We start from the raw sequence: 27,084 nt of genomic DNA on the forward strand, positions 1-27,084 counted from the left end.
AACGCGCCTCAGATCATCACTCGAATCATCTCATTATTTTATCGCCCTGCCTTGTTGACCGCTCAATCTCGTGCGCCGCATCTCATAGAACTTTTAAGCAACGTCATACCGTGGCATCGTTTACGCATGTTTCACGCCCCCCAGCGCTAATCGCAAGCCCGGCTGGGCCCTGAAAAAGGCACCATGGCTTATGAGCCTCGTGGAGACTATAACGACCGTGGTGGTGGCCAAGGGCAGGATGGAGGTTTCGTCAAAGTTCGAGGTCGACGTAAGTGAATCCTTGCGCCGTCTTGTCTGCCATCTTTGGCAGCCCTTCCGACCCGTGCCCGGGACAGGCGATGAGCCCCAGCTGACGCCTCACAGGACCCGTGACCGACTACAGCTCAACCATAATTCACTGGCAGCGCAATAGGGTACCAAATTACAAGGGCTCCTACATTGGCGAGGCTGAGCGCCCCAGTGCAAGCTACATTATTGATGTTTGTATATCGTTGACATGTCCTTGGCGATGCGCTAACCATCGGCCAGATGCTGCCGCCAGTTGCAAGGCCGACGAACCCAGCAGATACCATTCCCGCCAAACACCTACACTCATCCCTCAACAAGATCAAGCATCCCGTAAACGTGGTGCGATGGACCCCCGAAGGCCGCCGTCTCCTCACAGCCTCTACCAGCGGCGAGTTCACGCTATGGAACGGCACCGGGTTCAACTTTGAGACCATCATGCAGGCGCACGACTCGGCCATCCGGGCGCTCGAGTACTCCCACAGCGACGACTGGCTCGTGTCCGGTGACCACGACGGCCTCATCAAGTACTGGCAGCCCAACTTCAACAACGTGCAGAGCATCAACGCGCACTCGGATCCCATCCGCGACCTGGCCTTCAGCCCCAACGACTCCAAGTTCGTCACCGCCTCGGACGACTCCACGCTCAAGGTCTTCGACTTTGCCCTGGGGTCGATGGAGACGAAGCTCGAGGGGCACGGCTGGGACGCCAAGTCGGTCGACTGGCACCCGACAAAGGGCCTCCTGGTGTCCGGGTCGAAGGACCACCTGGTCAAGCTGTGGGACCCGCGAACCGGCCGGTGCCTGACCACCCTCCACGGACACAAGAGCACCATCACAAAGGTGCTCTTTGAGCGCGTGCGCGGCAGCTGCCTGGCCACGTCGGCGCGCGACCAGACAGCGCGCGTCTTCGACCTACGCATGATGCGCGACATTTGCCTGCTCAAGGGCCACGAGAAGGACATCTCCACCGTCGCCTGGCACCCCGTGCACGCCAACCTGCTGTCCACCGGCGGCATGGACGGCGCGCTCTTCCACTACCTGCTCGACTCGCCCAACACGCCCGCCGGCCAGCAGCTCACCGTCGCGCCCTACGACAGCCCGGACCCGACCACCGCGCCCGCCCAGTCCATCTGGCCCGCCCACCGCGTCGCCTTCGCCCACGACTACGCCATCTGGTCCCTCGACTGGCACCCGCTCGGCCACGTCCTCGCCTCCGGCTCCAACGACCGCATCACCCGCTTCTGGACCCGCGCCCGCCCCGGCGACGCCGCCGACGTCCTCCACGACCGCTACCACATCGGCGAGGCCGCCGCCGAGGCCCAGGGCACCTGGGACCGCCGCGGCAACCGCCGCCAGCGTCAGGAGGAGGAGCAGCAGGAGATCGAGGACGAGATGGACGCCCTTGTCGACCAGGACGCCGGCCAGCGCCAGTCCGCTCACGGCGGCACCGGCCTGCCTGGCATCCCGGGTCTCCCGCTAGGCGGCGTGCCCGGGATAGGATCCGCCGTGCCGCCACCGCCGCCCCTGATCCCCGGCGTCGGGGCGAACGGCCATATTCCCCCACCGCCGCCCGGCCAGTTCCCGCCGCTGCCGTTCCCGCTACCCGGGATGAACGGCGCGCCGCCGCCGCCGCCGCTGCCGGGCATCGACCCCAAGAACCCGCCGAACCCGATGCAGCTGCTGGAGATGATGAAGAAGGCCGGCGTGCCGCTGCCGCCGCCAGGTCAGCTGCCGCCGGGGCTGATCCCGCCGCCGGGAGCTGGGGGCTTGCCGATTCCGCCGCCACCGATGCCCATGGGCTTGGACGGAGGCAAGGGGAGTGTCGTCGACGCGGGTGGTCGGCGAAGGGCGCCGCTGCCGAGCCAGGCGGACAGTCTGCGGGAGGAGCAGCGACATGGCAACTACAAGCGGATACGATAAGGGTCCGCCGCTGTAATAGGGCCGTAATTGGGTTGTGCGATGTGTCATACTTCGGCGTCCGTGTATTGTATTATTTTGGTAGTGATGGCGGTAGACATGATGAAACTGATCTAAAGACACAAATAACAGTTTCAGGTTACTTTTTCCAGCGGCGGACGGTATTAATGCTTATTTCGGTGCTGAGCGACGTAAGAAGCTCGGGCTGGCTATGCGGCATGGTCTAATGTACAAGATGTAACGTCCGGCCCTCGAGGCCGATGTTGTCTCGCTCTTTCTATGAGATAGCAGCGTAAAAAGGAAAAAATAACAGGAAATCCCCCAGAATACATCCAGACTCTACCTCCTTGAGAAAAACGATACTATTGCGAAGGCGGGAGGGAACGCTTGCCGTCGCCCTTGGCAAAGGCCTTTTGCCGATCTGCGTAGTCCTTGATGACCAGCGCGCAGGTCGTCTCCGCGCAGAGGCGCTTGCGGCGCTGCGGCGGCAGCTTGGTCGCGAACTCGAGCCCGCTCGCGCGCTCCACCGCCTCCACGGGGACCTCAAAGTCCGTGATCGGCTTGTTGTTGTCGATCGGCGCGTTGGGCAGCACGAAGGCGCCGAGCGCCACGTTGCCCCCCGCGCCCTTGCCGTCCTCGGCGAAGATGACCTTGTAAAAGTGCGTCGGCACCGCCACCGACGGCGGGCTGCCAATCATCTCGTACCGGACGTACCACTTGCCGTCGGCCGGGTCCTTGCGGGGCAGGTAGAGCGGGCCCGTGACGACCCGGACGGACGGGTACCGCTGCGTGAGGCGGCGGCAAAAGTCCTCAAAGTGCGCCCAGTAGTCGCGGTTGAAGCCCTCGCCGACCTGCGGGCACATGTTGGTCAGGTAAAAGGTGTCGTCCATGGCGCGCTGGGACCACTTGGCGTCGGCGGCGGGCACCTGGTGGCCGCGGTCGTAGCCGCTGCGGTGGTAGTCGGCGAGGCGCGCGCGGAAGTGGGCGGGGACGGAGGGGTCCTCGAGGAAGGAGGAGTGCTTGCGGTCGGCATCGCGGAGGGCGAGGGAGGCGGGGGTGATGTGCTCGGCGACCCAGTGCGGGTTGCGCGTGCGGCGGTCGTAGCTGGAGACGAGGGCGGAGCGCGCGGCGAGGTCGGCGACGGGGCCGGGGAAGCCGTACTCGAACAGGCCGGACGGGTTGACGGGCGAGGCCGGCGTGGTGAGGCCGGCGGTGGGGAGGGCGGAGGGGAGGGGTGGTTGCGGGTAGGCGCCGGGGAGGGTCGCGGTGGGTGGGAGTTGTTGTTGCGGTGGCTGTTGGAGTTGTGATGCTTGTTCGGGCTTGGAGCGGAGCGAGTAGACGGCGGCGGTAAGGGCAGCGCCGCCTCCGGCACTCAGAGCGGCGATCATGGCGATGGATTGCTTGGACATGTTGGGTGGGCGGGCTCCTCGACGGGAGGGCGGCAGGTCAAATGATTTTATAGGAGAACAGGAGGCAGCAGGAGGAGGACCTGGTGGTTTGGCGGGAAGTCGGGAGCGAGCAGCAGTGTGACTCTGCAGTTGGTGCTCGTGTTGCTGCCTGTGTGTCAGAGCAAGTCAGCCGGGAGGATGCTTGGTGGTAGGGCTTTGTGCTGTTGGTGCTCACGGGAGCGTACCTAGTTCATGTGGCTTGTTTGGTGGTCGTCGAGGTTGAGAGGTTGCAAGTTTGGGGTAGCTAGCAAAAAAAGTTGCATGGCTGAGCCACGTTGAGCCATACGGCTGAGCCACATGGAGAAAAAACCGTGCGGATTGGTGGAGGAGACCCTTGCATCAAGGAGACGTGTTTCCGTTTTAGCATTAATTCTTTGGAGGAAATATTTCCTCGTCTCTGTATTTTGAGATCCTAAAATTCTAAGAATTTTATTTATTTTTCATTTCCCATCCACCTCTGTTCTTCGTGTTCCTAGTCGTTTCTCTCTTGGATAACCTCGTTTGTACCTCTGTGGGTCAAGTCAGGACCTCCCACTGGCAACTTCTGCCAGCATCACGACACTCGTCTTTCACTTGACCTGCACATGTCATTACATTTGCTGTCAATTCTCCCGGCTTACTAGCACCTACCAGGTCTTTCCCTCTCTGCACTCGTCGACTCCTTCTGCAAAAGCACTCACGCCCATACGCGCCGCAGCCTGCTCATCCCACCACGACCCGTGACCCATCATGGTCCGTGACTCGACAACCAACCACCGACTCACCAGAGTCACCACCCACCCTCAAGCTACGCGTCGCCCCTGAGGCTCCCTCTCCGGTGACATCACCTCCTCCCGGAACGAGCTTCCCCTGACAAGGCTCACGAACTACTCCAGCCAAGACTGCCCTCGACCGTTTGCCGCTGTGTCGCAGCCGGCATGATCCGGTGCACGACACTCCCATCGTGCATGTATCGGCACGTCCTGGCCCGACTTGTCGAGTCCAAGACTAATTGTCCCCGTGTCCGCTACACCACGGCCGTTGCACGTTTTCCCTCTTCCGCAAGGTGTGACAAGTGACTTGGTGCTTCGCATTCTGCTATCGTCATGGTCTATTTATACAACACGCAGCCATGTACATTAGTGTGATCCGCCACCCTTTTCCATTTCCCATGTGATTACGATAGCCCTCTTCTGAGCCGAACCTTTTTCTGACTTGTGTGGACATTTTCAAAGGCGAAAGCAACCGCCACCCAACACTTCTGTTTACACTCTGCGCTTACAGGAACAGAGCTCCGAGGAGGAGGCTGCCGCCGACGACGACGGAGATGCCGAGCGGGCCGGCGCGACCGGCGGCGCCGGTGGTGGGAGTGCTCGAGGCGGTGGCGCTTGGGGACGCGCCGCCGGAGACGCTCGAGGCCGCCGACGTGGACTTGGGGGTGTAGCCCGGGGGCGGCGTGGTGGGCTTGGGGACGCCGGAGGGGCAGTGCCAGTGGTCGTTGTGCGGCGTGCAGCCGTTGGGCCCCGTGGCGACGGTGGTGGTGGCCAGGGTGGTGGAACCGGTGGCAGCGCTGCCGCTGGCCGAGGCCGCGGGGGTGGTGTCATGATCGTGGTCGTGGTCGTGATCATGGTCGTGGCTGCTCGCGGTGGCGGAGGCGGTCGCGCTGCCGCCGGCGCCCTGGGTGGCCTTGGTGTTGACGGAGCCGTCCGGGTTCAGCGACGGCTGCGGCACGCCGGCCGGGCAGTGCCAGTGGTCCTCGTGCGGCTCGCAGGTGGCCGAGGCGGCGGGCGCCGTGGTGGTCGCCGACTGGGCGGCCACGAGGGCCGACTGTCCGAGCAGGACGTAAGCGAGCGACTTGAACTGCATCTTGAAAAGTGTCTGGGATCAAAAACGAAGGGTTGGGTAATTGATGGGATGAAGCGTGCAAGTTGGAAGGGGAGGGCAGGCCCAGCCGTGACCCGACGACGACGTGCTTTTATACCCTCGCCGCAACAACGGACCAAGCTCGGATCTTTCTGCTTGTCATTATGCGATGGGGCTCTCTCTCCCGTTCAGCCACTCGGTTCCTTTGTACGGAAACGATAGACCTGCAGGAAACCTGCGCTTGCCAAGGACGCCTCGTGAGAACCTTTGTGGTTTGTTCCGCACCCAATCCAACGTTTCTTTGAATCATGCAAGTCGCCACGATGGAGCACCAGCTACTGCAATCAAAGCAGGACCTATAAGATGCAGGCTTCTATCGCCTCTTTGTGTTGCTTTCGGTTCTTGTCCAGTCTGCATGGTGGTGGGCAGAATGTTGGAACTTGTGCCTGGTGCCCGCGAAGAGGGTGTAGACCGTGATATTTTCGGAAGATGGAGCTGGATTCTTGGCGTCGATGGCTGCTGATTTACATGCATGCTTTTATTGCCAGCCCGATCCACTCACTCGGCCGTCGCATTCCACCCAACAAGCATCTCGTCTCTGTCTTGCTTGAGGAAGATGTTGCGTTGCCTCCTCGTTTTCAACTTTTTTCCACAACCCACGATGGAACAAACAAGCTCTTTAATAACCCAGGCGGAGTGTAATGCACGCTGTAGAAATTCTACCAGGACTGCCTTCTCTTCTACAGCCCAAGTTTAAGCTTAAAATCAAAGGTGCCATTTGTGATGGAGCTGGCAACCTTGATGGCCAGTGGCTGACGCCAAGAACTGCATGTTTATTGCTAAACCACCCCCCCCCCCCCTCAGCTATAACCTATCAAGGCACACACACTTTGCTCGCAGTTGATGTAAATTTGGAAAGCTGAGAATGCAGCTTCCAGCCCCCCGGCGGAGCGCCCACCCTGCCCTCTGCTGGTGCAAGTTAGCGCTTTGCTGCTCGTGTTTTCAAGTCAGGGTTTTTTTCTCATCACCCGTCTGAATTCCAGAATAGGTTGCTCATTTGAATTGAGAGTCCCAAATAGTGTTTGGCAGGCCGTGGCGAGATGATCGACCTCGCCGGCGTGTACCTGTGCGGCCACATGGTCCTCCACACAAACATGAGCTAAGACAAGTCGTTGAAACCTTCAACAGATCTTCAATCGACTTGAAATTCATATGCAGTGCTCTCACACACACCGGATGCTGCAAGGTATTTCTATCGTCAGCTTGTTCACAGTTAGTATAAAGGGCGACTAATAAGGCGTAGTTGTGCTGGATATTCCTATCGTGTGCTATCGAGCAGCCCCTTGACGCCGGGTCAGCCAGTAAGATACAACTCTGGAGAGACTCGATCTCATGCAACCTCCTGCCCGAATCTGCTACGTATGCTAGTTCAGACGGCATATCGCTGAATTGGTTGAGGCAGTGCTAGTCCCGTCTCAAGGCAGGGAGAACGATCCCGTGGTCGGAAGAGACTGGTTGATCGACTGGCTCGAAGCTGTTTCAAATCTCTGCCAAGTTTCTTTGCAAAGTCGTGACCGGTCATTTTCAAACAGTACGACCGATTTGCTCTCGGAAGCGAAGCAGTGTCGCGTGGATCTATGCAAATTCAGTTCACGCAACCCCCAGGTCGATGAACAAGAGAGAAGACCAAAACTGCAAGAAGCAATCTGTAGAAGCTCTGAGGAGACTCGCCACCAAAAAACAGTCTCGTTCGCACACTAAGTGACACGTTCACTCTCGAGGTCCTGCTCTACCACCACCCAGACGCCCAACTGTCCAACGCGTACCGGCACAAGCTTGACTTCCTCCCGTCACAACCCAGCTTATCATTGACGCTTCCGTGTTGCTACTGACTTGGGCTAGTGATCCCGTCATCCCAGCAGATTGCCTTCACATCGGCACCAGTCTGCAGCAACAGCCGCACGATACGCCCATTCTCGGTCGCGCAGGGTGATTTCGCTTCTCGGGTCAAGTCGTAACATACACTTGATCAGTTGCGCGAAATTACTCTCCACAACAATGGAAAGAAGACCCCTTTCAGGCATATAGCGGGAGAGTCGAGGAAGAGTGAAGAGGTTATGGAGCGAAACCCAAGCTTCGACGGGGAAGTTCTTCAAGAACAATTCCTGTGGAATCGCTCTGGCTGCAGCGTTCGCGTGGTAGAGAGTATGGGAGGTTGAGTACTCTAGAAACGGAAAATTGGCTGATAGAGTGTCACGCTTCGCCTCATTTTCCCAGTAATCCAATGGTAAATACCCGTTAGACAGACGTAATAGATCTTGTGTAATCATGCTATCCAAGCTTTGCTTCAAGTAGATATCACAGCATTGGCGAAGTTGGTCATGGCTAACGCTCGCGAAGTCTGTCGCGGCAAGATCAGGCCACAACTCCTGCAGACCATCCCCGAGAAAAAAAACTCGCACTGACTCGTGGATGAACTGGACTGTTTGGGGCCTGGATTCTGTTGTCTCTGCAAGTCCCTTCGAAGAACATATGACAAATCGTCTCATGTCATCCAGAGTAACCTCCTTTGAATCCCACTCCTGCAATGCGTCTGGGTGGAGCCCAGATACGACCGCGAAATAATACTCTTCGAGTTGCAGTGGACGTCTCGCAAACAAAATCCACCGTATACAAAGCTTCAAGTCATCGAAATTTGTCTGATCTCTTAACAGAATTTCTTTGAACAGCTCGCTCAGTTTAGCTGGAAGAGCGTCAAGCTTCTTTTTCACCTCAAATATACGGCCACCAAGGTATTCAGAGTTGAGGATGCCAACAACCAAGACGACCCACATGAAGATGCCTTTTGCTTTTTTCTGAATCTGTGCTTTGACTTCCTTGGCAGTTTTGGTCTGGCCGATTTTGAGCTTGATTCGTACGTACATGGCAATGTCCTTTTCATGGCCGTCTTCATCCTCTAGGTAAATTTTGAGGCCATAGGTGACGTCGAGTTGTGGATAGTAACGGCTAGAAAACAAGATACTAAGCTTCGAGTTGCTCTGTACAGCGTCTTCTCCGAGATATTCAAAAAACTCGACCAGTCCTTCCACTTCATTCGGAGCACACTCGTCAAGAGCATCAACGAAGATTGTCAGACGCTTTTGATTAAGCTTAGCCAGTGCACTTCGCAGCAAATCTTGGAGCACCCCGAGCATCCATACTGGGTTTTCATTGCTTGAAGTAGCTGCGTGAAGTTCATCGAGAGTGTCCTTGTGCTCGAGCTCATCAAATACCACGCAAAGGCTTGGCAGCGCCGTCAGGAGCTGGAACAGAAGAGAGCGATACATGCCTGGAGTGGAACGCTCTAATTCTCCGCCTCGTGCGTTGAAGAAGAAGGAGATGGTCACTTTTTCTCGGTCCTTGGTTGCTTTCTCGTGAGCAAACTTCATAATCGTTGACTTTCCCGTGCCGGGTCCTCCTTGTATCCATAGAAAGCCATGATGTTTGTTAACTTGGCTAGAGTGCAGCCAGTCCAGGTAATTTGGGTGCGTCAACAGCCATTGACACGTTGTCAAAGACTTTGGCTTGATGTTGGAACGTCGAGCATTGATTTGCTCAAACTTCAAAGAATTTAAAAGAGTTTTGTGACGTTCTGGTAATTGAATCGATGTTAGTGGGGTGGAAAGGATGAACGAATTCTGCAGCTCTTCTCACCAGCATCGACAGCGGTAATCGAAACCATTAGCAGCGGGGCGCAGGTGTCCGAAGGCAGAGTTAGAAGGAGCTCCTTCGCGTAAGCCGCCGCGGTGGCAGCAGCAACCCTTTGCCATTTCTTATTTTTATGGGAGTCGGAGTAGTCAGAAATTCCACGAATAACCAGCCCGGAAAAGCCATCCATCACGCTTGCACCCTCCATCTCAAAGCATAGAGCACCCAGCTCATGTGCTACTTCAGTACTCGTCTTGCCATTTTTCATGACTTGATTTCCAGAAGCGATAGTCCCGTAGTGGATGATTGGGTTAGAATTCGCTCGATGCGGTCTCGTTACCAACATGGACTCATCGCAAAGCTCACAGTCATCTGTCCAGTGGCCGTTTAATTGAACGTGACTGTATGTACTTTCGAATAACCGATCTCGTAGTAAGTGATGACGGATATACTGTGTCATGGTCGAGTGTCGCTTCAGCATCCCGGAAAGAATCATGTCAATTTGGTCAAGGCCCAGCTCATATTTCGCTCGCAGTTTAGTAACGGCCGTCAGCAGCTCATGTGGCGGGCTTTTCAGACTACCTGTTCGCATAAAATGGCCACCATCAAGAAGTTTTCCTAAGTCGTATTGTAGTACCCCTTCGCTAACAACAACATCGCCGAGTCGGATGTCAGCTGTGCCTGGGACCCCGCCACCAATGCCTACCATCAAACAGAGGCGAGCAGAGGGAAAGGTGCGGCGTAGATTGCTCGTAACGGCCGCCGCGTTGTTGTTGCCGTAATACCCGGATGGGAGACACGTAACGACAACGTTGTGGGCGACGTCATCCGCCAGAATGCTCCCTAGCGTGTAGGTATTGGTATCGTTTTCGGCCCTGGGCAGTGCATTGTGTAGGACATCCAACATGGCTTCTGCTGCGGCCATCTCTATCGACAGGGCGCAGATCCATCCAATGGTGTAGTCTCTGTGCGAAAGTGTCGGGTTCCTTCTTGAAGTCCTAGCCATCAGGCCCGTACCATCAGCAGGCTCTCGGCTCGTGCTGGCACCGTTGAGGGACATCATGGCAAAGGCAGAAAGCTGGCTCGGCCGCAGGGTCGTTGCAAGTCGAGTCGAATATTGCGTCTCTTTCAGTCAAACGGTATTGCGGTCGGTGCAAACCACGTCGGACGATGTTGGGCAGCAGGGAAGAAGATGATGTCAGAGCCTTGGGCCTTATCCTCGCGGTGAGGGGAGAGCGGCTGGAGGTACATCCAGGCAGACTGCGGAAGCGAACAGCTGAGCAGCCTTTTGTCAGCCTGACCCCGCCTTCATGCTTCAACAGAGACATATGACTATGCCATGCAGCCATCAAGAAACCTTGCCTAGCGATAGGTCAGCATATAAACAACAAGCAATGTAGAATATACGCCACTACTGCAAGCCGACTACCTGTGCCAGACACTAACCGCTATCCGCTCGAGTGCTACGCATGTGCAGCGTCATATCGCCAAAGAGAATCGACGTCTTTTCCAGCATTTCATCAGTCTTACCAACTCCTTTCTAATAGTTGAAGGGTTATACAATTGGGATTGTGTCACGAATAGCAAGTAGCAAGTTGTATATCAAAGTATGTGACTGTTTGCCATTGTAAAGTCGGCTCCCGTGGTATGAAAATGAAAAAAAAAAAAAGCGAAAGGCAAAAAAAGTAAGGATAAAACTCCAAATCAATGCATCAATAAAACTTTGAGTAAGAGAGAAGCGGTCATCACAGTCATTCGATGCGAGGGAGACTATTGCGTGGCGAATACCCGCTGCACCACGGCGTCAATAACCCCTCCATCGGGTTCGTAGGACGGGTTAGCACGATGGCTCGGCACGCCAACATCCCGAAACGCTGAGATGATGGTTTGTCTGGGGAGGCCCATATCCGCAAACCTGTCGACAAGGCGCGGGTTGAACTCGCCAGATCTGCAGACAAGTGGTTAGTCAGGGGAGGGGGTTCCTTTTCAGCTGTGAGAGCAGCAAGCCTGCCGGGAAAGGAAGCCCGGGGGTATTACGCACTCAAGCTCCTTCGCCGCAGGAGGGGCCGAGGGGGGTGGCGCCGAGAGGTCGTGGGTGAACTTATCGCTAAGCGTCGCGCCGGCGTGTTTGACGGCCCATGAGTGGGCATTGAAAGCGAACTTGGCGGGCTCGTACAGCATCTCGCGGGCGACCACGGCATCTTGGGGGTCATTCGGGTTGGGGGATTCGAGGAGCGCCCGTAGGGAGAGCAGCGTCGTCTTGATTGTCTGAACTGGAGACCAAGCCGTTCGGAGAGTGTCGAGGCAGATTGCGCCCTAGATTTTTACCCATCCCTGGTTAGCAAGAGTCGTCTAAGATCCTTGATCATCTCGCATGCTCGAGAAAATGCGAGTCTTGCTCGTCCTTGCGACAAACAAGAAACATGGCGACAACAAGCCCCCGCGTCGAGCGAAGCGAGGAAAAAAATGAAGGTGGAAAGAAAACGGACGTACACTTTGAGAGGAGATGTTGGGGTGCCAGATCGGGGTCTTGAATTTTATCTCTGGGGGCTTGAAGGGGTACTCATCGGGTAGCTCAATGAAGACTTCGTAGATGCCGCCTTCGTAGGGCGTGTCGGGAGGACCCTGGAATTTGCCATCAAGGGTGCTCAGGGAGACGCCGTCATGGGGCGCAGCATACACGCGGGTCTTTTCCTGATCGGCATTGATGTCGGCCAGCTCTTTGACAATGCGGCGTTCTCTGCTGGAGGACATGGTATCGTCCCTATGTGGGTGGTGATTTTTGAATAGTTGATGGCGGTTGGTGGTTGAAGGCAGGGTGGATATGGGTGATGGATGGATGTTGGATTATGGATGATGGAGGGGGGATTTCACCAGAGCTCCTAATGTAGTTAGTAGTCAGTCACAAAGGTGATAAGAACCTGAAAGCTGCACCTGCCTTACAAAGTCTTTTGTATTATTCTTCTGCTTGGTAGACTTGGCATGACTTGCTTAATTTTTATAATTCTTTGGATTTTAATTTTCTCTAGCCTTTAAAAATTCGTTCTTTTTGCCGCAAGTTGACGTGTTTTGCACCTACAAACCTGGTGCCAAGTAGGTCATCCACCACAGCATCAGTCGCTGCCCAACTTAGTATGCCATTTGTCTTAGTTGCCTGAGAGTTACGCAGAGGTAAGCTGTCAGCTAGTCTAGAAAGGAGGCGATGTAGGAGTGAGGGGATGCACTCCTCACCGTGCAACGCACCATTAGCCACAAATACTTTAAACTGTGTCTTTATACTAGCAAAAACAATTAACATGGAATTTTGAAAGAAATTGCTGGTGGCTAGATGCCCAACAATTTCCAGCATTAATCACGTGGACCCGTCCAAATGCGAAACGCGAGACACGTTGCTCAACATCACCACTTGACCCTGTTGGCCATCACCTTCCACAAACTTCCACAACAGTCTGCCACCGACCCATCATCTCCCACAACCCCCCATCCCAACCCATGGACCGTCTGAGGGCCATCGCCGCCTACCTGTGGAACTTTCGCTACCTGCCCCTCAAGTACCGCTGGCCGCTCATCAAGCTTCGTCGCCGTCTCCTCCCCACGCAGTCGCCCCTCGGCCTGCGTCGCTCCGTGCGGTACGCGCGCTCCCTCCGGCACCCGCCGCCGCCCCGCGGCGCCCTCCTCTTCGTCCTCGCGCTGCTGTGGCCGTTCCCGACGTGGAAGTTTGCCGCCGCGCGCCCGCCCGCCCCGAGGCGGTGTGCGCGCGCGACGGCGAGCTGATCGCCTCGGAGACGCAGTACTTTTGGCGCCAGGCGGCCTGGGCGTTGGCGGACATCCCGGATCCGGAGGCGCGGCGTGGCGGGGAGGAGCAATACGCGGTCCTGGCGGCGACGGTCGAGACGCTGGTGGAGTGCTTCAATTGGCGGCTGAACCTGGGCTTGCGGCGGGATGACCCCCCGTTCACAAACGTCTACAAGGAACCGCCGCCAGCGTCGCCAGAGACTTGTCCGTCGTGGACGGCGACGGCAGGAGCGCTCCCGGAGAAGCTGCTCCTCGGCCGAAGCACCACGTACATGGACAGTCCGTTTCACCGGCGCAACATTTACATAGCCACCGGAGACTTCTACTCTGTATAGCGGCGGCCTGTTTTCGGCCTCAGTGTCGTGTTCTCTGCATGAGCGGCAGCATTTGGTTTGACATAATGCCCTGGACGGTAATGTCTGTATTATTCTGCATGAGCGGTAGCATTTGATGCCTTGGGAGGCAAATTCTGTATTATTCTGCATAAGCGGCAGCATTTGTTTCGAATCGATACCCATCTGGCGGTTATTCCTCTGTTTTATCTCATGAGCTGTGCGATGCCCACTCACTCCTCCGTGATTCCGCCGTCGCCGTACGTTTCTTTATAGTACCTCGCCACCTGCCGGATGGCCTCGTCACTCGGTGGAACGTCAAACCCGAATTCAAACGTCAGCGGGGTGTCGTACTCGTCGCGGCTCGTCATCAGCTTGATGATGGCCGCCGCGTCCGTCGTGTCGACGTTCTTATCCCGCCGGCGGTCCTTCGCGTGCGCGACGCGCCGCACCTTGCGCTCCAGCGCCCAGTCGAGGCGGCCCGCGTAGACGAGCAGATTGTCGCCCTCGTACAGGATGATGCCTTGCTGTACCGACTCGAGGAAGAGCGCGCGGCGCTTGTCCCGGCGGACGAAGATGGCGAGCTGGTCGTTGAGCCAGTCGGCGTTGGGCGATGGTCCTACCTCTGCGCATGCCCGCGCTCGTGAGCTGTGTTACCCCTTTCGTAGGTTCCATTGCAGTTCTTACTCAATCCAGTGCAAACGACTGGCGTCGAGGGGCCCGGCATTGATGACACAAGTTTCACAACGGTGACGGTCCAGCTGTTGCTGAGGGTGCAACATACTGCTGGTGCGGGGAAGCTACGTTGTAACTATACATTCTAGACAACCCCATACCGCAGCTCAACTGCAGACATCATCGCCATATCGGCATTAACATTCATTTCAGTTGAAAATACCGTTCAGCAAGTTGTCATAGAGATTTTATAATCTTATCTTTACTTCAGATAAATTGGCCGCAGGTAACTATATCACAATCGGACAGTTGGAGAACAGGGTAGGTGTGCTGCCCGCAGTTGACTGCGCAACGTAGATGAGCCGGCACGCCATCGTGATTGGATTTCTAAGCCTTGGAAATAAAAAGGGTCTGGGAGGTTATGCATAAGTTTGCCAACGATTCTAGAGTTCAATGTTGACGATAAATTGAGCGCCCGGTTCATGCCAAGCCGTTGCATCGGCCGTGGAGTGCGGAACTCGCGGAAAGCACCCCGAGGATGATGGAAGATGTAGTTTAACATGGTCAATCCTATATGGTCAAATTGGAGAAAAATGGTCATCCCACGGCATGGCCAATTCTTAACCTCGATGCTGGCATCTATTTATCTTTTGGGATTTGACATTGACTTGGTGGGATGGCTGGGAGGCCTGCCCGGCCCTCACATGCGAACAGTGAAGGGGGGAGTCTAGAGACAAAGACAATCACCTGCACGAGGGTGTGCTGAGCGCAAACAGATAGACCATGCAGGAGAACAGGAAATGCAGCTGCGCGCCCATCTTGCCACCTGCAAGACAGCTGCACTGCACAGTGCTCCGCTGAGTGCTTGACTCGAGAGACTTGGAAATGCGCGGCTGGGTGGGATGGGCGACGCTCAGCTCGGTCATTCCCCCACATCACACTGACAGGTCGATGAGTAAATCAATTGAGCAGTTTTCCGTCTTGTTCCAATACTCCGAAAAGGAGGGGAGACAAAAAGGGAGCTTTGAGTTTGTCGAGAGTGGAGAGGGCTCAGCGCTTGCTTTCGGTAAGGATAGTCAGGCACTCAGGCAGGCACGCAGAATCTTTCCCCTAACTACTTACCAGAAAAGCTAAAAAAGGAACCTATGATTTAGTGAGCCGATGCGTTGTCTGAGCCATTTCTAGCGGTTAGCGGCGCAACTGTAAATGTTGGTGGCGACAACATCCTTCCCGTCGCCGGCTATCCTGGGTGTGCCTTGCAGGAGAGACACCGGGACGGCAAAGGATCGTGTGCCGCTGTTGCTATTTTCCTTGTTCTCTTCCTGATCATCAGCTGAAAGATTCTCGACCGAAAGCCACAATAAGAAAAAAACAGGAGACACATTGACAATCCCCCCCCCCTTTGTTACAGAACAGGAGGGATCGCGGGGGGAACCTACCAGATGGAGAAGGACGATCGCGAACGATGGGCAGTCCATGACGAAGCGCACCAGCGGCCTGATTGGCTCGGACAGTCCAGAATTGACAATCGGGAGTGGGATGGACGACCCACGGCCCCCCCGTCCGCCTCCCCTTTCGCCTCCGCCGGCTCGGCGGCACCTTGGTATGTCGCATTGCCGATCAAGTTTCGAGGTGTGGCTAGTTTTGCTGCCCTGCTCATGCAGCCGACGAATCATCGACGCATCTCTCTCCTGTTCTAGTTCGTTTGTTATTTGTCTGCTTTGTTACTTTTACGCGAACTTTGTACCTGGACGTTCGCTCTCCTCCGCCCATTATCCATTCATCCATTGTGACGCGGTATGCGTTGTGACCTGCCTACCCAGTTTATTTGCAAGTTTATATAGTCTGCTCCTCCATCCGTCTCGTCCGTTCCTGTTTCTCTTCCTTTCCTCTTTCCATCTACTTCGTTAAACACACTCGTTTTCTCTCAAGTGATACCCTCTGCCAAAATGAAGTTCCTCACCATCGCTACCGCTCTGGCCTGTAAGTCTTTGCCACCACCCCATTGCGGCCTTTGCAGCTACTAACACCACCTCCCCTCTAGCCCTCGCCGTTGCCGCCGACGTCGGCGCCCCCGTCTCTCAGATTGGCGACGGCCAGGTCCAGGTCGGCACCCAGCCCGCGGGCCAGCCTACCGGCGCTCCCCAGCCGCAGTCGTCTGCCCAGCCCCAGCCGCAGTCGTCTGCCCAGCCCCAGCCGCAGTCGTCTGCCCAGCCCCAGCCGCAGTCGTCTGCCCAGCCCCAGCCGCAGTCGTCTGCCCAGCCCCAGCCGCAGTCGTCTGCCCAGCCCCAGCCGCAGTCGTCTGCCCAGCCCCAGCCGCAGTCGTCTGCCCAGCCCCAGCCGCAGTCGTCTGCCCAGCCCCAGCCGCAGTCGTCTGCCCAGCCCCAGCCCACCGGTGCCCCCCAGCCGCCGCCCTCCGCCCAGCCGGAGCCCGCCAGCACCGTCAGCACCGTCAGCTGCGAGGAGCCTGTGCCCAACCCGGCCTCGTCCAACCCGCTGCCCTCGGGCACTCCCATCAACCCCGGTGGCGGCGGCGTTGTCCCCCCCAGCGCCAGCGGCACCGGCGTCCCCGCCCCGGCCCCCTCTGCCCCTAGCAGCAGCAGCGCCGCGGTCCCCGTCTCCAGCGGCGTGGCCACCGGCACCGGCATCGTGCCCTCCGTCACGGCCACCAACCCGACCACCAGCCAGCCCGTCACCGCTGGTGCCGGTCGTGTCGCTGGCGGCGCCATCGCGGCTGTCGCCGTCGCCGTTGCTCTACTATAAATGGCTCCTTACGACTGCTTGCGGCAGATGGCAAAAAAGTCTGTCTTTTTCTGTGTAGTGGTGTGAAGCCACCTAGGATAGTGACGAGTTGTCTGCTGGGACTATGCACCCAAGACAGGCTTTAATGATAATCACCGTGTATACATGATGGTGTTATTACAGTGTGTTGTGACATATATGGTTGTATATGCAGTGTGCCAATAATCTAGCAGCCATACTGCAGTCAATTAACGCGTGTTATGCAGTAATACGACGTCAGGCACGCTACACTCGCGAATTACATACCAACTGACTAGTTAGGTACAACCGTTGGTGCAAGTCAATTCGAATTCGAGCCTTCTGAGGGGCTAACTAGCCTCGGCCGTTCAACTATAGTTGAGGCGAATGAACATTATTAGGTGCCTAGTTCCCAGCGTCTCGTGGACTCTTCTGTCACCATTGCGCACAAAGCACAGCAAGGTGACCGAGGAGCGTCTGCACTACACTGACCGGGGCAGTATCGGAAACACCCGGTGTGCGGCCCCCTTGCAGAATTTAAGATGCAGAATCTTCGCCGTCAGATTTGACATGTGCTTCGGGCTGGAATTCCGGTGGATGACATTGACAAGGGTCGGTGATTTACTTTCAGCTTTTGGGAGACGAGACGGATCGGTGGCGCGCGGGCGGAGGAACCGCTAACGGCCGAGCGACTAAAAAAAGCAGCCGAAATGGAGAAGAAAAAAAAAGACGAAGAAATTGAGGCAAGCAGAAAAATGACCCGCAGAGCGTGTGTGTGCCGAATCGAGGTCGATGGCCGTTTGTGGCGGACGAGGCTGCAGGTAACGTTAGAGCGAGAACTTTCAGGGCTGGCGCCGCAAAAACGAGAACATTGTGGGACGAATTTTTCTAGGATTGAGATTAGAAAGTATGACGGTGACACATCGTCTTTTATTTTTCGTTTTAATAGCATCGTTTCAAATGCCATCTCAAATTGATCTCACATGTGCTCCCGGTGTGTTCGGCGGCGGCGGGCCCAGACCTCACCGGCGAGCGGGTCGTGGCGCGGGCGGGCTTTGGCGTGGCTGGGGGGTCCGGTTTGCTGTGGCAGGACGGTATTGACTGTTCTTGAAGCCGCGCAATGAATGTCAAAATAAGAAAAGGAAAGTAATGAAACATGGAAGAGAGAAAGAAAAGAAAGAACAAAGAAATTGCAAAAGTGAAAGACTTACATAGATAATCACCCGCCCAAGTTACGCCCTGGCTATCTATAGCGTCACGCATGCTAAGACTCGGTTCAGTGGGTACTTTGGCGATAGCGATAGCTTCCAGCTTCGCTTCACACCAAGAAGCTCTCCTAGCTGCAGCACCTCTTTTTTGCTAGCGCCGCCTTGTTCCAAGCTTCTTCCCTTGGCTGGCCGCCACCATTTTCCCTTATCCGTCTCCCTTGTTTCTTTTCATATTTAGATCCCTCATCATCATTATCATCATCAGCATCATCATCGCCATCTCCGTTTGTCCCAGCTTACCCCTCCCCCGTACCACCAGCCATGTCCGACGCCACGACGACCGGCGTGGCAACCTCGCCGCCCGTTGTGTTGACAAAGAAGCGCCGATCGACAAGCAACGCTGCGTCCAAGAAAACGCGGCAGCAATCCGACGAGCAGCAGGAGCAGCAGCAGAAGCAAAGGGAGCCGTCGCGCAGACAGCCGCCTAAGTATCGCCACGTCGAGGCCACTCACTCCCTCGTCCGCCCGTCCTGCCTGAGCCATGACTCCACGGCATCCCCCAGCTTCCTGGGTTTCCGCAACCTCATGGTCATTGTTCTCGGTAGGTTTGAGATCGACAACCTCGCTGCTGCTCACGTTGTGCATTGTGCGAGCCCGTGACGAGCCGCCCATGTATGACGTGAGACATGCGGCTGCCCTTGTGGTGCCCCTCACTAACGCCTCGTTGCTCCCAGTGGTTGGCAATGTGCGATTGATGATTGAAAATATTCAAAAGGTATTTAGTACAGACGAGAGGAGAAAAGAGGTCAATTGAATTCGCTCGCTGACACTATCCAGTATGGCGTCCTCATCTGCCTCAAATGCCACGACTTTCGCCGCCACGATGTCCTCGTCGGCCTTGGCCTCTTCTGCCTCATCCCCTGCCACCTGCTCATCGCCTACCTCATCGAGCTCGCCGCCGCACGACAAGCTATCCGATCCCGCCGCCGTACCCTTGGCGGCAGCACCACGACAAACAACACCACCGCTACCGCTACCGGCCCGTCGGACCGTGACCGTCGCAAGTTCCACAACATCTGGATCGTCGTCGCCTGGGCGCACATGATCAACATCACCCTCGCCCTCGCCCTCACCACCTTCGTCGTCTACTTCTACGTGCACCACCCGTTCGTCGGCACCGTCGCCGAGACGCACGCCCTCATCGTCTGGCTCAAGACGACCTCGTACGCCTTCACCAACCGCGACCTGCGCCACGCCTACCTGCACCCGGTGCAGGGCGAGTCGGTGCCGGAGCTGTACAAGGCGTGTCCGTACCCGGAGAACATCACCGTCAGCAACATGTCGTACTTTTGGTGGGCGCCGACGCTCGTCTACCAGCCCGTGTACCCGCGCACCGACCGCGTTCGTTGGGTCTTCGTCGCCAAACGCCTCGGCGAGGTCTTTTGCCTGTCCGTCTTCATCTGGGTCGCGAGCGCGCAGTACGCGGCGCCGCTGCTGCGCAACTCGCTCGACAAGATTGCCTCGCTCGACCTCTTTAGCATCCTCGAGCGCCTGCTGAAGCTGTCCACCATCTCGCTCGTCATCTGGCTCGCGGGCTTCTTCGCCATCTTCCAGTCGTTCCTCAACGCGCTCGCCGAGGTCACCCGCTTCGGCGACCGCTTCTTCTACGACGACTGGTGGAACAGCGAGAGCCTCGGCGCCTACTGGCGCACCTGGAACCGCCCCGTCTACACCTACTTCAAGCGCCACGTCTACATGCCCCTGCTCGGCCGCGGCTGGAAGCCGTCGACCGCCAGCCTCGCCGTCTTCTTCGTCTCCGCCGTCCTGCACGAGGTCCTCGTCGGCGTCCCCACGCACAACATCATCGGCGTCGCCTTCCTCGGCATGTTCCTGCAGCTGCCCCTGATAGCGCTCACCGCTCCACTAGAGAAGATGAAGATGGGCAACGGCGGCAAGGTCCTCGGCAACGCCATCTTCTGGGTCTCCTTCACCATCTTTGGCCAGCCCTTTGCCGCGCTCATGTACTTTTACGCCTGGCAGGCCAAGTACGGGAGCGTCAGCCGCCAGCCCATGCCTTCGGGGACAAGGTAGGTGGTGCATCTGGGACATGGTGACTGCTTTTCTGATTTTCCACCAAATTTATGGAAGCGCTTCTTAGCCAGAGGTATAGTAATTCAATTCCAGCCTGTGTTTGTGTTTGAAAAACCTCATGACCGTACATGATTTTATTACAATTATCCCATTTTTGCAAGAGCCCGTATCCTTCTTAAACCGCCGACACCGTGGCACCTAGATGAACGGCATTCCCGTGCCGACTCGCTTTCGGTACTGAACGTAATCGTCGCCGAAGAACTCGACCAGCTTGGCCTCCTCGACGCGCACGCGGCGGCTGAAGAAGGTCCACAGGACGACTGCGTACACGAAGAAGCAGACAACGTTGCCGCAGACGAGCTGCGTGCCGAGCCCCCAGTAGAAGAAGCCAAAGTAGCTCGGGTGCCGCAGCCACGCATACACGCCGCCCGTCACCAGCACGTGCGACTCCGCCCTCGCCAGCTGCACCTGGTGGTTGAAGCTCGCCCCCGCGCGCAGCATCGCCGCCGACCGCACCGCCTGCCCGACAAGCACCAGCACCAGCCCGACCACCACCACCACCGTGCTGCCCGCCCACCGCCGGTCGGGGCGGAAAGCGTTGACGAGCACGCACTCGAGAAAGGCGGCGGCGTGCGCGACGGCGTAGGCGGGCCAGTTGGCGGTCAGGAGGAAGCTGTCGGTGGTGGCGGCGAGCGTGTTGCGGCGCGCGGTGGCCCAGAACTCGAGGAAGTGGAAGGCGGAGAGGGCGAGGGCGAAGAAGGGCGCCCGCCACAGGGGCGAGGAGGGAGAGAGGAGGATGAGGAGCAGCAGGGAGGTGGAGGAGACGAGGCCGAGGCAGTAGGCGCGCAGGGCGACGCCGGAGAGGGAGCGAGCTTGGCCGGGGAAGAGCTGCGCGGAGAGGGCGACGGAGGCGGGTAGAGGGCCGGGGGAGGCGGCGTCGGAGTCGGAGTCGGAGCTGTCGGCTGAGGGGCGGCGGCGGCGCGGAGGTGGTGGTTGGGCCATTGTGAACAGAAGTACGTTGTTTGGGGCGTGGTTTTTCTTGCTATTGGGTCATTTCGAAGGGGAGGTGGTGGTAGTGGCTGGTTGATATACGTTTTGGTTTTTGCCTTGTCTGGCCTGTTTGTTGATGAATGAACGGGGAGCTGTAGTGGGGCTCGTGACGCCAATGCAGAGAACAATAGTTAGGCGGGAATATGGCTGTGACGCTAATGATCAAAGAGCGATTGGATATTGAGAAGCCAAAGAAATTTAAGGCAAAATCAGGTGGATTGAGTAGTAAGCATTTTAAGAGGAGCGTCAGGCTATATATCGAATGTATTATAATAGAGTATTCTCACACCGATTCAGTTGTGATCAATGGATAAACGCGTTCCTGCTCGAGCGCATCTGGGCGAGTTGCGTTCGCGATTGATCTGATTGGTATCAAAGACATGTGTCCGAAGAAAAGACTCCCAGCCATATAGAAAGCAAACACAATGCACGCTAATGCAAAAATCGTAGTTCGTATCTTGTATCGCCGCGGTTTCGTGCCGAATGCCCCGCCCCGGCCAAGGGCTGCTACCTACAGAGCTCCCTGGATCGTAAAAGAAGAAATCAAGAGAATCAACAGGCAGATGAACCCCCATATACACGGGATCCACGTATTCATCTCGTAATGGCCCGACTGGTACACGGCCCCAACACTGTGCTCCAAGTTAGCCCTCGTCAACGCAACGGCCTGCGCTCCCCTCCTCCTTCTTCCAGCAGATCTGGGAAACTTACATAAGCCCTACGATGCTCCCAGATAGCACGGCCTCCACGCCCGCGACGCTCAGGTACACAATCGGCGCCGCCCACAGCAGCTTCCACGAGCGCCGCTTGAAGCCGTGCGTCATGAACGCGACCAGGACGGCGCCCGTGTGGAAGACGGCGTAGACGATGACGGTCCAAACGACGGTGAAGCGCCAGATGTCGCTGATGTGGTAAAGCGTGTAGATCTTGTCGCTCGTCTCGTCCGAGAGCGTGTGCACGTTGAGCGACGGGAACGGCGGCGTCTTGTAGTCGGGCGGGGGGGTCGACATGGCGGCGGTTTCGGGCCGAAGACGCTGGCACGGTTCGGCGCGGGCGGATGGTGTTTCAAGGCATAATCTCGGTACGTTAATGGCGATTTTGCAGCATTCGCGTTTCTGCCCGTGATGGTGATGATGGTGGATGCAAACGGCGGGTCTGGCCAACAGCTCCTGAAGTTCCCTGCCGCATGTCACGGCTGGTGGGTCCCACAGACCTCGGCATCCGCCTATCTGAACCCAGCCGACTCCGACTGTGGCCATCTCGACTTGCCATCGACAAACACCGACAAAGCAACAAAAATCAACAGCCCTGCGAAGCCTGGCAGTGCGCCCGTACCATTCCAGCAACCATGCCCGCAGACCGGCTCCTCAACACGCTCCTGCAGCACTACCAGGACGTCCACGACGACGCCAAGTCGGAGCAGATCCTCGGCACCACCGTCCACCTGCTCACGCACCTGTCCAACCCGCTCAACCTCGGCGTCCTCACCTCGCAGCTGCTGACCGCGCCCGCCGTCTGGCACCGCCCCGGCTTCGACCTGTCCCACGCACTGCGCGTCGTTAGCCTGTACAACAGCGCCGCCTTGCGCGTCCGCGAAGATGCCGCCGAGGCCCTCGAACGCAAGAAGAATAAGAATCATCTGCCGCCGCCGCCACCGCCGCAACAGCGGGAGAGCGGCGGCCTAAAGCCTGATGACTGGACCCGCGCGGTTGTCCAGGGCGCGGACGACCGCTCCCCGCGCTGGCGCCACCTGCTCGTGCTAACGGGCGTGCTCGTCGGCTTCGAGTCCAATGAGCGCCGCACGCTGTCGCCGTCGCTGCGCGGCACCCTGCAGGCCGCCGTCGTCACGGCCGCCAACCTCGCCCTGCAGACGCACGCCGACGACGGCCCGCTCGCCGAGGCCGCCGTCGTCCTCGCGCTCAATTACGCCTTCCCGCTGCTGTCGGAGCACCACCGCGCACGCCTCGACTGCGGCGCGCTGCTGCCCGTCCTGCTCTGGGCCGTGCTGCGCGAGGAGGGTTGCGACGACGGGCTCTTTCTGCGCGACGTGGCGCGCGACGTGACGCACGCGGTCGACGGTGCGGGTGGGCGGTGCAGCTGGCCGCAGCACGCGCCGTCCTTCGCCGCGCTGGTGGAGAGGGACCGCCGGCCGGTGATGAGCAACATGGGCCCGCTGGCCAAGATACTGGCGTTTGCGGTGGCGCACGCGGCGGATGCGCACGTCGTGATGCAGGCGCAGGACGACTTGCTGCGCTTCTCGCACCGGCTGCTCGACGCGTGGGCCGCGAACCGCCTGAGCACGGTCGAGCCGGCGATGGCGGCCGCGCAGCTCGACCCGGACACGCTGCAGGCGACGTGGCCGGTGCTCTGGCAGGTGCTACGCAAGATGATGTTTGCCGTCGTGGCGACGCTGCAGGCGGTGATGGCGCGGAGCTTGCTGGACCCGCGCATGCGGCAGGAGGCGGTCGCCGTGGACATTGCGGCCAAGTCACTACAGATTCTGCGCAACATCTACTTTATTTCATCGGTCAATGGCAATGATGCCTTTCAGGTGTACACGTTTACATATCTTACATCGCTCGACATTATTTGCAGGAACGGTGCAGCCTGCGAAAAATTTCTCAGCGACTGTCGTCCCGTCGCGGCCGACAGCCTCACGGTCCCGTCGGCGCATCTACAGCGGACGCTGGACCTCTACTTCCTCAACGTCGCGGAGCACATGCCGCTGGCGCTAACCACCGAAGCGGCGGATGCGCTCATTATCAAGCCGGCGACATCTTACCTAAACTTCGACGGGCCCATGTCGCCGACAATGGTGCACATCTTCGAGTCGGCACACAGCGCGGTGCTGTCGGTCCTTTCGTGCCCGCAGCACGGCGCGCTGACGATGCAGCTCGCGCCGTTCTACATTGTCCGGCTGTTCGAGTCGTTCCCGCAGCGAATGTCCGCGCGGCAGTTCCGGGTGGCCTTCAAGACGGTGATGCAGATGGTGTCGCCGCCGTTCCCGATCGCGGCGCAGGAGCCGCTTCTCGGGGAGACGCTGCTCGAAATGCTGCTCGGGGCGATTGCCGAGGCTCCCACCGCGCCGCTCGCGCCCGAGGACGCCGAGGCGGCGCAGGCGGCCTCCACGGAAAGCGGCGGCGTGCTACAGTCGGCGCAGAGCGCGCTGGTGCTGGCGCTGGTGGACGCGCTCCCGTTCCTGCCGCTGGGACTGGTGGAGGAGTGGATGGCGGTGGCGGCGCGGACGCTCCATGCGATCGAGGACCCGCGGCTGCGGCGGCCGGTGCGCGAGCGGTTCTGGGATATACTCGTCAACGGCGAGATGGATGTAGAGAGGTCGGCGATGGGCGTGGCCTGGTGGGGGACCAAAGGCGGACGGGAGCTGGTGCTGGGCGGAGGGTCGGTGGAGGTGCCGATGATGAGCGGCGCGCTGATGCCGACGGAGAGCAGCAAGCTGTAGATTGGAAGGGAGTGGTAAAACTTTGTATGATATGTGGCTGGAAGTGAGCATAATGTAGCGAATATACCATGATGATACTGGAAGAAGGCGATATGTTGTTTGATGTGGGATTCTGTTCTCATCACGCTGTAGCTTGGTGAGAAAGAGGGCCTTCAGATGCCATCGTTGCATCTGTGAGAGAACAATTCCTGTAGTGGAAAACAGTGAGAGCGGTGATTCGGGAATTCGGCGATGAAGGCTTGTTTGCAGCGAGCTAATGACCCTGGTGAGAAGGGAGAGGGCGGGAACGAGAGGGGCACAAAAAGACTAATCACAGGCCGACCAGTTTTTGCGCGAGATTCTGTAGTCAGGTATTTGGGATGAATAGTTTCCGATGTGACGAGGGGTTCGTTGCATTGCATCATCTGTGCTCGCTCAGCGGTGTATGCAGGGTAAGCAGGTCGTCGTATTCGGCCCTGGCAGTGCGTGCACCCTTGAGCCTGCAGGCTACGCTTTGCAGGGGAAAGAAGGCACGCGGAAGTTACAGCAGATTCTGCAAATACATGATTGCCCAGAGTAACTCTCAGTCAATAGGAACCTAGCAGCCGCAGGAGCAATGTTGGTAAAGACCCTGGTAGAAATGACAGCAACGTACGAGGCAGGTGCATACTTGGGTGCTCTGATGTCCCACCTAGTCCCTTGGTGCTGCCCCCGCTACCCCTCTCCCCTCTTCAGCATCACCAGCACCGAGTTTCCAAGCAACTGGAAAATAATTCATCACCAGTCCTGAGAGAAAGCTCATTACAATCCAATCACGCAGTTCTCCCAGCCTATTAGGTTATCAATCTACCTCTTCGCAAGCACCTCGAGCCATGACGACATAATCCCTCCCTCGTCGATCAACCCCTAAGATGCTCGCGACTTGATCCAAACCCCGAAATCGAGCCCAAAGCTTCCTTTCCCCAGAGAGCCAGACCCTGGCAAACGATTGTGACTGGCATGGAATGACCTGCGAAGATGCAAATCACCCAACCAAAGGCGACGGAGCTGCCCATGTGCAGCAACAGCAGCGGCAGCAAAAGCAAGCATCGGCCCCGCCGAGGCCGAACCCCTCCTTAGAAAGTCTAGACGATCCAATCCCACCACAGCCACAACTTGACGAGCTGGCCCAGCTCGACATGGGGAACTGCTGAGGGCGACTGACTCTGCACAAGTACTGAGTTGTCGGAAAAGCAGGCCATACTCAGTGCGAGATCCCACCCTCCTTCTGGTGCAGGCTACCTTTCCAAGCCAATGGCTTCACCCCAGTTGCGCCATCGTTGAACTAGTTGCAGCATCACTAACTAGATCCATAGATGCCAATGCCATCCAGACACCTTGACACCGTGGGCGGCCGCTGGGCCAGCTCAACAAGCTTCGCTGCTGCGCCGCGCGTTGTCTCCCCTTCTCCTAGCGCAGCTCCGATCTGCAGCTAGCGACAACTCTCTCCTCCAAGCTACTTCGCACACACCAGACAACAACTTTCTCGCTGAGAACCACTCGCAAGCTGTAGCCCACCAGATGGCCCGCGAAATGCACGGCCCTTCCCGGCTCGCGGCACCGGGCGACCCCCCCCCCCCCCCCCCCCTGGGCGGCTGTGCCGGGGTGTTGATGGCAAGGCGAGGCAAAATCCATATTTTTCAATTGCAGAGGAACAAGCTCGTTTTGTCGTTGGCCGAAAATAGACGCACCGCACACTGGCTATTACGGCATCTAGCCCGGAGTCGCCATTCGGTGGGTAGCTCCGCGCTGCGAGCTTTCAGCTGCTCCCGACGGAATGGCAAACGTCATCCCTCATCTCCCATGGCGTGAGGGGTCGAGAGGGGCTTCCCTAGCAGGCAAGTAGCTTGAAGCTTTTTCGGATGTGGGAGAGAGAGCTTGGTGGTAGGTACCTTTGTAGCTTGTAGTATAAACCTGCGTTTCCCCCAACACTCTCATCGTCTGATTCCCGTGGTTAATTCGCTCATACCTCAATTAAAAGTTCATAATAATTATTCCCAAAAACCTTTTCACCAATACATAATCATCATGTCTTACCGCGACAACGACGACAACGTAAGTCTAGCTCATCAACTGTTATTGCGACAACCCTGCTAACATGAGTGACAGTCCTACGGAGGCAACACCGTACGTTATGAGAGCTTCATCTCATCAGCCGCTGGTGGTCTTATAACTAACACATCTCACAGGACAGCTACGGCTCGTCTGGTAACAACACCTCCAGCTACGGCTCCGGAAACAACTCTAGCCGTCGCAACAATGACGACGACGACAGCTTCGGCTCCTCCAACAAGAGCTCCAGCTACGGCTCCGGCAACAACAACCCGTCCAGCTATGGCTCTGGCAACAACAACTCGTCCAGCCGCCGCAACAACGACGATGACGACAGCTATGGCTCGTCTGGCAACAACACCTCCAGCTATGGCTCGTCCGGCAACAACAACTCGAGCTCCTACGGTTCCTCCGGCCGCACTGGCGGCTCCGACTCCTACGGCTCGTCTGGCAACAGCTCC

The 27,084-nt window shown here is 57.6% G+C and overlaps 14 protein-coding genes across 14 annotated transcripts in view; 6 read left to right on the top strand and 8 right to left on the bottom strand.

Annotated features, from left to right (window-relative positions):
- Positions 1-183: 183 nt before the first annotated feature.
- ISF_04141 (protein PFS2) lies at positions 184-2,208 on the top strand (the record flags this gene model as incomplete). Its single annotated transcript, XM_018847747.1, has 3 exons — positions 184-268; positions 364-479; positions 529-2,208. 3 exons carry the CDS (start codon positions 184-186, stop codon positions 2,206-2,208), a joined length of 1,881 nt encoding a protein of 626 aa, XP_018705327.1.
- Positions 2,209-2,567: 359 nt separating this feature from the next.
- ISF_04142 (mitochondrial nuclease) lies at positions 2,568-3,614 on the bottom strand (the record flags this gene model as incomplete). The annotated part of the gene is made up of 1 exon (XM_018847748.1): positions 2,568-3,614. One exon carries the CDS (start codon positions 3,612-3,614, stop codon positions 2,568-2,570), a length of 1,047 nt encoding a protein of 348 aa, XP_018705328.1.
- A 1,296-nt stretch (positions 3,615-4,910) lies between these two features.
- On the bottom strand, positions 4,911-5,498 carry ISF_04143 (hypothetical protein; the record flags this gene model as incomplete). Its single annotated transcript, XM_018847749.1, has 1 exon — positions 4,911-5,498. The coding sequence occupies one exon, from the start codon at positions 5,496-5,498 to the stop codon at positions 4,911-4,913; it is 588 nt and encodes a 195-aa protein (XP_018705329.1).
- Positions 5,499-7,405: 1,907 nt separating this feature from the next.
- ISF_04144 (hypothetical protein) lies at positions 7,406-8,923 on the bottom strand (the record flags this gene model as incomplete). The annotated part of the gene is made up of 1 exon (XM_018847750.1): positions 7,406-8,923. The coding sequence occupies one exon, from the start codon at positions 8,921-8,923 to the stop codon at positions 7,406-7,408; it is 1,518 nt and encodes a 505-aa protein (XP_018705330.1).
- A 221-nt stretch (positions 8,924-9,144) lies between these two features.
- On the bottom strand, positions 9,145-10,242 carry ISF_04145 (Nucleoside phosphorylase domain protein; the record flags this gene model as incomplete). The annotated part of the gene is made up of 1 exon (XM_018847751.1): positions 9,145-10,242. The coding sequence occupies one exon, from the start codon at positions 10,240-10,242 to the stop codon at positions 9,145-9,147; it is 1,098 nt and encodes a 365-aa protein (XP_018705331.1).
- A 710-nt stretch (positions 10,243-10,952) lies between these two features.
- ISF_04146 (ubiquitin-conjugating enzyme E2-24 kDa) lies at positions 10,953-11,936 on the bottom strand (the record flags this gene model as incomplete). The annotated part of the gene is made up of 3 exons (XM_018847752.1): positions 10,953-11,130; positions 11,224-11,498; positions 11,676-11,936. 3 exons carry the CDS (start codon positions 11,934-11,936, stop codon positions 10,953-10,955), a joined length of 714 nt encoding a protein of 237 aa, XP_018705332.1.
- Positions 11,937-12,674: 738 nt separating this feature from the next.
- On the top strand, positions 12,675-13,312 carry ISF_04147 (hypothetical protein; the record flags this gene model as incomplete). The annotated part of the gene is made up of 2 exons (XM_018847753.1): positions 12,675-12,863; positions 12,929-13,312. 2 exons carry the CDS (start codon positions 12,675-12,677, stop codon positions 13,310-13,312), a joined length of 573 nt encoding a protein of 190 aa, XP_018705333.1.
- A 230-nt stretch (positions 13,313-13,542) lies between these two features.
- Positions 13,543-14,036, bottom strand: ISF_04148 (hypothetical protein; the record flags this gene model as incomplete). Its single annotated transcript, XM_018847754.1, has 2 exons — positions 13,543-13,934; positions 13,997-14,036. The coding sequence occupies 2 exons, from the start codon at positions 14,034-14,036 to the stop codon at positions 13,543-13,545; spliced, it is 432 nt and encodes a 143-aa protein (XP_018705334.1).
- Positions 14,037-15,933: 1,897 nt separating this feature from the next.
- ISF_04149 (PIR protein repeat protein) lies at positions 15,934-16,747 on the top strand (the record flags this gene model as incomplete). Its single annotated transcript, XM_018847755.1, has 2 exons — positions 15,934-15,967; positions 16,029-16,747. The coding sequence occupies 2 exons, from the start codon at positions 15,934-15,936 to the stop codon at positions 16,745-16,747; spliced, it is 753 nt and encodes a 250-aa protein (XP_018705335.1).
- Positions 16,748-18,273: 1,526 nt separating this feature from the next.
- ISF_04150 (Membrane bound O-acyl transferase, MBOAT) lies at positions 18,274-20,043 on the top strand (the record flags this gene model as incomplete). Its single annotated transcript, XM_018847756.1, has 3 exons — positions 18,274-18,598; positions 18,687-18,727; positions 18,790-20,043. 3 exons carry the CDS (start codon positions 18,274-18,276, stop codon positions 20,041-20,043), a joined length of 1,620 nt encoding a protein of 539 aa, XP_018705336.1.
- A 198-nt stretch (positions 20,044-20,241) lies between these two features.
- ISF_04151 (protein-S-isoprenylcysteine O-methyltransferase) lies at positions 20,242-21,045 on the bottom strand (the record flags this gene model as incomplete). The annotated part of the gene is made up of 1 exon (XM_018847757.1): positions 20,242-21,045. The coding sequence occupies one exon, from the start codon at positions 21,043-21,045 to the stop codon at positions 20,242-20,244; it is 804 nt and encodes a 267-aa protein (XP_018705337.1).
- A 755-nt stretch (positions 21,046-21,800) lies between these two features.
- Positions 21,801-22,103, bottom strand: ISF_04152 (integral membrane protein; the record flags this gene model as incomplete). Its single annotated transcript, XM_018847758.1, has 1 exon — positions 21,801-22,103. One exon carries the CDS (start codon positions 22,101-22,103, stop codon positions 21,801-21,803), a length of 303 nt encoding a protein of 100 aa, XP_018705338.1.
- Positions 22,104-22,441: 338 nt separating this feature from the next.
- Positions 22,442-24,553, top strand: ISF_04153 (peroxisomal membrane protein Pex17; the record flags this gene model as incomplete). The annotated part of the gene is made up of 1 exon (XM_018847759.1): positions 22,442-24,553. The coding sequence occupies one exon, from the start codon at positions 22,442-22,444 to the stop codon at positions 24,551-24,553; it is 2,112 nt and encodes a 703-aa protein (XP_018705339.1).
- Positions 24,554-26,599: 2,046 nt separating this feature from the next.
- ISF_04154 (hypothetical protein) overlaps positions 26,600-27,084 on the top strand; it is a gene marked incomplete at both ends in the record, with an annotated part of 1,008 nt that continues 523 nt past the window's right edge. The window contains 3 exons of the mRNA XM_018847760.1: positions 26,600-26,626; positions 26,681-26,698; positions 26,761-27,068. Of these exons, the coding sequence (XP_018705340.1) occupies positions 26,600-26,626; positions 26,681-26,698; positions 26,761-27,068 (353 nt within the window). The remainder of the gene's footprint in view (positions 26,627-26,680; positions 26,699-26,760; positions 27,069-27,084) is intronic.

This window comes from Cordyceps fumosorosea (assembly GCF_001636725.1).
Source record: "Cordyceps fumosorosea ARSEF 2679 chromosome Unknown scaffold_8, whole genome shotgun sequence".
Lineage (NCBI taxonomy): Eukaryota > Fungi > Ascomycota > Sordariomycetes > Hypocreales > Cordycipitaceae > Cordyceps > Cordyceps fumosorosea.